Source organism: Malania oleifera, chromosome 3 (assembly GCF_029873635.1).
Source record: "Malania oleifera isolate guangnan ecotype guangnan chromosome 3, ASM2987363v1, whole genome shotgun sequence".
Classification (NCBI taxonomy): domain Eukaryota; kingdom Viridiplantae; phylum Streptophyta; class Magnoliopsida; order Santalales; family Ximeniaceae; genus Malania; species Malania oleifera.
In genome coordinates, this window is record NC_080419.1 from 42,710,386 (window position 1) to 42,717,443 (window position 7,058).

The 7,058-nt window shown below is 35.3% G+C and overlaps 1 protein-coding gene across 1 annotated transcript; it reads right to left on the reverse strand.

Annotated features, from left to right (window-relative positions):
• Positions 1–3,718: 3,718 nt before the first annotated feature.
• LOC131151289 (uncharacterized) lies at positions 3,719–5,081 on the reverse strand. Its single transcript, XM_058102543.1, has 2 exons — positions 4,965–5,081; positions 3,719–4,579 (listed from the first exon to the last, which is right to left on the reverse strand). The coding sequence occupies exons 1-2, from the start codon at positions 5,079–5,081 to the stop codon at positions 3,719–3,721; spliced, it is 978 nt and encodes a 325-aa protein (XP_057958526.1).
• Between the last annotated feature and the right edge of the window lie 1,977 nt (positions 5,082–7,058).

Sequence of the window (7,058 nt, forward strand, 5' to 3'; positions counted from 1 at the left end):
CACTTGAAAGGGATCTTTAACATAAATGATGAAATTTGACATCCTGGTATGCCTTTTCTTATGCAATCATGATAGAAACATGTTTTACTACTCGTAACATATAATTTTAATATAAGAAAATACAAAAATGATGAAGTACAAATGATAATATTCAAAGAAACACATGTATGCTTCAACATGCCATAATCATTCAAATGCATGGAAATGAATGAAATACTAGTAAAGGATTTAGCATTGATCGTTTTAAAGAAAAACCCTCTATAGATCAAGGGAAAATCCCCTCACTTCAAACCACACTCTTAAAGCCCTTTTTTTGGCAAAAGAAGAGGATTGTGGAATCTCTTCTTTCTCTCATTCAATAGAGAACCCTCTTGAAATCCACAAATTGGTATTGAAAATCTCACTTTGCCCCTATATGGACATGCCTTGAAGTTTCCTATGGAAGATCCTTTTATGGACCTTCAATGGAAGGTAGGGAAAATCATTTTCAAATTTAAATTTTAAAAATTAAAATAAAAAATAGCTACTGATAATTGCCAATAACTACCAACCATTAATTGCTATGGCTGACAATTGACATGTGGCATCAATGAGACATGTGGTTGACATAAAATCTTCAACTAATCACATAAAAACAAGTCAAAAAATTCAATTTTAGACAGTTCGGTCTATCACCTTAAGGGGCTAATTGACGACCTGTAAGATGGGCGCCAATGGCTAGTTATAGAGGGAGGGCCAGTCGACCACCTAAAGGGACCAGTCGACTACCTAGTAAAAATTTTTGGATTTTCTCATTTATTTCTCCAGGATTTTTTTGTATCTTCACTTGTGTTGAATTTTTTAGTCAAAAATTGCTTATCAGCACCCATGATGTGGCTTTTAGGTATTTTTTTTTTAGAGGTTTTCAAGTTTATTTTTCAACAACATTTCAAGGCCGGTTTCTGATTCTCCTAAAAGAAAAAAAATCAAAATTTCAAAGTTAAAAAATATAAATATGATATTTTTAAAGTAATCAACTATAAAGTAGTTTGAGGGTGGAAAACAGTTTTGTTTTTTAACTTTAACTTGGTTTCAAAGCTTTGTTTTGCTGAGAGTTTATTGAAAAATCAAAATTTTCAATCAAAATATAAAATTTTCAACCAAAGATTCAAGTGTTTTCAAGATTTTCAAATATCATCAAAATAATTTCTAAATTTTAAATTTGAAAATGGGTTTGATGAATTATGGATGGTTTGATTCCTCGCTCGTGGATATGTAGGCTGTTTATATTGGTAGATTCAATCATAACAACCAAAAAATCAAAAAAAATATTTGTCTTCTTCTTTTTTTATTTTAAGTTTGCATGAATGCTTATTTGTTTTGGAAAGACACAAAGTATTAGGATTTTCATGAGATTAAGTCCTCTACATGACCTTACAAAAACCTTTTCAAAATGAAATATTATTTATTTTATTTTTCTTTAAAATTACCAGAAAGAAATAATGATGGAATTTCGAACATAAAAAGAAAAAAAAAGGCATTCTTACTCTACTCATATATCCATGTATTTATATATAAAATTTAATATAATAAATTATGCTCAAATTTTAGATATTTTATTTGAATTTATATTGATTTAAACAAAATTATATATCCCAAATACATTCACTCTAGCTACTACTATTTTAGTTTATTTTTATTCAAACTTTTGTTAGCATCTGATTTTTTTTTTATTACATAGGAACTCCAGCCACCAACAAGCCCTTCGATCCTCTGGTGCAGCACCAAACTTGCGGATCAATGTCCTCCTCCTAGGTTTCGCTGATAAGATAAAGTCCGAAATGTGGACATGATTTCTATGTATCAGTTGGACGTTCGGCCAACTCGACCCCCGGGATACATCTCCATTACCATCCACGGTCTCCGCTGGCTCATAAAATAAATTTTCACCATTCACAGGTGCCGCTGGTTTCGTGAGTGTATCTACCTGAAATTGAACCCCCGATACTCCTTCCTACGTATTGATGTCTTTCCATCGCTCCATACCCGTAGGGGCAGCATTGATTATTATTATTATTATTATTAGTAATAGTTTTTAATATTCACTCTTCTCCTTCTTTCCCTGCCTTCGGCACCTGCATCATCGTCTGGCCTCGCTTGCGCCGGGGCCCCCCCTTAGAATTTAGAGCATTGCACATAGCCACTTCCAAAATGACACAGAAAAGTCACATGTTCTCGGCGGTGCATGCATGTTGGGATTGGCAAGATGATGGGTTCGGATTGTGCTGTTCCCCAATCTCGCTAGGCACATGATAAAAAGTATGCTTACTGTTTTGGATGAAGGTGACATATACTAATTATATAAGAAAGTTTTGACATCTATATATATATATATATATATATATATATATATATATTAAGAGGTCCCTTGGTTTGATTGCAAGTACGTACCCACTGACTGCAATGCACGTACATACGTACGTGTATTAAAAAAATGCCTATGGAATTGCAATGTACATCTCTCAATTAAGTGTTTTGAAGTAACCACATGGAGGCTAATTAATTCAGGGTGCATTTGGAATTACTCCACATTTGTTGTAAGTCATTTTTTATGAACATAAAATGTGTTTTGTCATCATTGTTGGAACGCCAAAAAGTTGGGTTGGCATAATTATCCTATAATATTTATTTAAAATATTTTTAAGACAATTGAAATGAGCTAATCAAGAGGTTCAAAAAGGTTGTCACAGATTTGGTCTCCTTATAATTAATATTGGTTATCAATAGCAAAGATAATTTTCCCTTCAATTTCCTATAAGAAAAAGAGATGGAACAATATGAGATTTTTTATTTTTTTGGATCGTAAAGGAAAATGTATTGATCAAAGTGTATATTGACAACTACGCTGGGCATTCTTGGGCATAGGGGACAATTTAACCCCATCCCAAATGCATGGCATTACATAAAAAATGAAATTTTATCCTAACACCAAAAATCCAAAGTCAAGTGCTTTAGACTACAAACTGCAAAATCCAAAATGTCTAATCACATGGAGATTTACAGGAATGTATTCCAAATTTATCAAAAACCACTCTGAATGTGTGTCTCTGTATTACCTCAATCAGCTGCTCTGGAGTAATGGATTTGTCTTCAAACCTCTTTCCGTTCCTAAAGTGCCAAAGGAAGTAAACAGTTGTAGCCAATGCAATTTTTCTCCCAATCGGCTTTACTCCCTTTCCTTTTGCTTCCTTGTGTAGCCATTCTACAGTCGCTTTTAAGGACGTCACACTCCTTGATATTCCTAGCCAACTTCTGATATAATCCCATACACGAGAGGAGTATTTGCATTTGAAAAATATATGATCAATGTTCTCATCCTTCTCCTTACAGAAACCACATTTTAGATCACCCTCAAACCCAACTAAGTTGTTACATGTGGGTAGTTTACCTTTAATACCGAGCCACAAGGTGAAGGCATGTTTGGGTGTGCTTCCACTCTTCCATACCATGTTATACCATGGCACCTTATTAGCTTTATGTCTCCAAAAATATAGCACTGCGCAAAACTTTTGTGCTCAAGTTCCCACCCTTCTACCAGTCTTACCGCTATGTCAGGTGGATTTCCACGTCTCATCAAAATCTGATTCTTGATAATTATCATTTTCTTAAATAGCGGGGAATCATCATGCTTGGAAGAAGCTTCCCACATATTAACACATCTTAAGTACACATGATGAACCTATCTAGACCATAGAGAGTCCTTTTTCGCTTGAACATTCCACAACGTTTTTGAAAGAAGTGTCATGTTCCAAGCTTTTAGATCAAAGACCCCTAGGCCCCCTTCATCTTTTGGTATGCATACCTCCTTCCATGCCACTAGTGGTTTCCTTCTACCACCCCAAAAGAAGGCTCTGCACAGCTTTACGATGTGTTCCAAAACATTATTCGGAATGGGGAATATCGCAAGCCATAAACATTCTATTCCCTGGATTATAGAATTAATAATCTCCAGTTTACCTGCATACGATAAAGTATTTTTAGGCCAGCTTTTAAACAGGTTTGCAATTTTATTGATCAAAGGAGAGTATTGGCTCGAATTCAATCTGGAAGCTGCAAGTGGTACACCCAAGTATTGAAAAGGAAAATCCCTTATATTGAACCCAGTAATCTGCAAAATCCCTTCCAGCACATCCTCCTTAACTCCAGCATGGTATAAATTAGACTTAAGGGGGTTCGCTAATAGACCTGAGCAAGCTGAAAAATTATTAACACAGCCCATGAGGATTTGAACTGATTTGTAGTCCCCTCGTGAGAAGAGTATAAGATCATCTGCAAAGGCCAGGTGAGAAATTTTCAAGGCTTCACATTTGGGGTGGTATTTGAAATATGCATTATTCTCTAGCATCCTCAACATTCTTGATAAGTATTCAAGGCATATCACAAAAAGTAGTGGGGAAAGAGGGTCATAGAGGCGAAGAACCTTTCTACCTTTGAAGAATCCATGGTACCTTCCATTTGATGAGATGGAATAGAAGGTTGTAGAAACACATTCCATGATCCACTTGATCATTAGATTTGGAAAATTTAGATTCACCAGCATCTGTCTCAAAAGCTCCAAGACATAGAGTCATAGGCTTTTCTCAAATCAATCTTTAACATACATCTTGGTGAGATCTTCTTCCTTACATATTTTCTAACCAACTCTTGTACCAGGTATATATTTTCAATCATGCTTCTGTGTTCAACAAATGCTGATTGAGCTAGGCATATAATCTCATCAAGGCAAGGCAAGGTTTGATTCTTGAAGTAATAACCTTAGCTATTACTTTGTATATGACATTACAGTAGGCTATGGGTCTATAGTCCCCAACAGATGATGCATGGGAAGATTTGGGGATTAATGCAATGGTTGTATGGTTTATTTGTTTCAATAAATTTGCAGTATCAAAAAATTCCTTCACTGTTCAAATGAGATCTTTACCTACAGCATTCCAGACCTTCTTAAAAAATCCAGTAAAGAAGCCATTTGGACCTAGAGATTTGTCCTCTCCAATGACAAAGAGAGCCTTCTTCACCTCTTCATCAGATATGGGATAGATCATGCTTTTTTCTTATGAGATTCTTCTAACAAGGGACCATTGGTAATGAAACATTCTTCAATATCAGTGCATACTGAATCCGAACCCAGAAGTTGAATGTATAACTTTAGGAATTCATCAGCAACTTGTGAGATCAAGTTTGTTTGTTCCCCATTTTCTTTGATTACAGCTGAAATGTGATTCTTGTTTAAGTTCCTTTTGAGAGAACCATGGAAGAAAGTCGTACCTCTATCACTCTCCTTCAAGAATTTGAATTTTGCTAGCTGTGATAGGAATAACTGATTTGCCTATGCAAGCCTCTGAGCCTCCCTTTTCTTTTCCCTTAACTCCATTTGTAAGTTAAAATCAGAGGGAGTATCATGTAGTTTCTTCTGCAGCTCTATCAGTTTAGATTTAGCTCTATCAGCTCAGGTTGAAATATGTGACAAATGAGTAGCATTCGGTGTCTTTAAAGGCCTTTTTAAAGATTTCAATTTCTTCACAAATTTGAACTGAGCACAACCCCAAATCTGTAACTCCCAGCCCTCCTTAATTATTTCTGTTAGATTTACCATAAACCAGAGAGGGGGGGGGGGGGGGGAGGGGGGGGGGTTGAATTGGTATTTTCAAATTTCATCCCCTAGGTCAACCCCTTAACAATAGTATTACACAAGATTAGGGTAAATATAGTGCAGATAAGTAAATGAATATAAATATATAGCGGAAATTAAACTACACAAATAATTTAGCTAAGCATGCACAACAAAGTAGTCAATAGAGATGACACCTAGAAATGTTATTAAGGTTCGACAAACTGCTTACGTCCCTGCCTTGGATAATAAGCACAAAGATTACCACTATAAGCTTGATTAACAGGTGGAACGACACCTAAACAACTAGGTCAATTAGCATAGGGCTGACCTCAACCTTTACAACCAATCCTTATCGGACTGGATTACCGCCTCTTCAGGTCATGCCTGGAATACAATAGTATTTTCACAATACAAATAGGGTACAGTGATTATGCTTCTCAATCAAGCAGATATGTAGCAAATGTAATCAATCAATCACACATCAACAATATAGGTAATGTAAGCTCAGTGATGTGATTTTTATGCAAGCAATACTCAACAAGATATAATCACACGTATACTCAAAAGTGTATAAACAAGCTATTTCTTTGAAACAAGATATATCAAATATCAATGCTAGATTAGGGTTTCAAAGATGTTAATCAAATATTAAAATCAACTCAAAAAATATTTTCCTCAGCAAAATAGGCTCAAGAGTTGTTTGAAAAATTATAGCATGTAAAAAACTTTGCATACAAAAAAATAATAGCTATAGGATTCTTGCAATGACAATGCAAAGATCCTCAAGCTACTAGGTTTTTTCCAACACTAGATTTTTCAAATAAAATCTGTGGGACAAACCTTGCTTAACTCCCCAAAATAAATCAATCAATCAAACAAGAATAATGGGAGTATTCAACAATTTATACTAAGCAATAACACAAGCAAGAACTCTCACAAAGTTAAGATTGATCAAAGGAATGAAGGTATAAGAGTGTTTGGAAGAATTATAGGCAAAACAAGATTTTGAGTTTGAGAGGATTTTGCATAATGATTTTCTTAATTTCTTGTTAATTCACACAAATGAGGCCCTATATATAGAAGTCGGGCAAATTATGACCATTTAGGACATGTAGGGTATTATTAGAATCGTTTAAAGCCAATTTAGAAATTTTAACCCTGTTTAAGCCTTTTAACCTCGGTAAAAAAATAAGCAACCCAGGAGTTTTCGGGTGGCTGAACCTTGGTTCGGTCGCCCAAATAGACTCAGTCAAAAAAGCCACTTTTGAAGGTCCAGGTGCCCGAATCAGGGCTCGGTTGGCAAACCCAAGGCGAAAATCATTTTGTCTGTGTTTTGGTCGCCTGATCTATACTTTGGTTGATCGAACTCAAGTGTTTGGTTGCCCGAAAGTAAAATAAACTTGAGATT

What these genes read in the sequence shown, in the direction of transcription:
- LOC131151289 (XM_058102543.1), bottom strand. Translation starts at nt 5,081, where the DNA reads ATGATCTATCCCATATCTGATGAAGAGGTGAAGAAGGCTCTCTTTGTC. An exon ending in TTAAGAAGGTCTGGAATGCT is followed by an intron (nt 4,580 to 4,964) that starts GTAGGTAAAGAT and finishes CTTTTGAGACAG; the next exon opens with ATGCTGGTGAATCTAAATTT.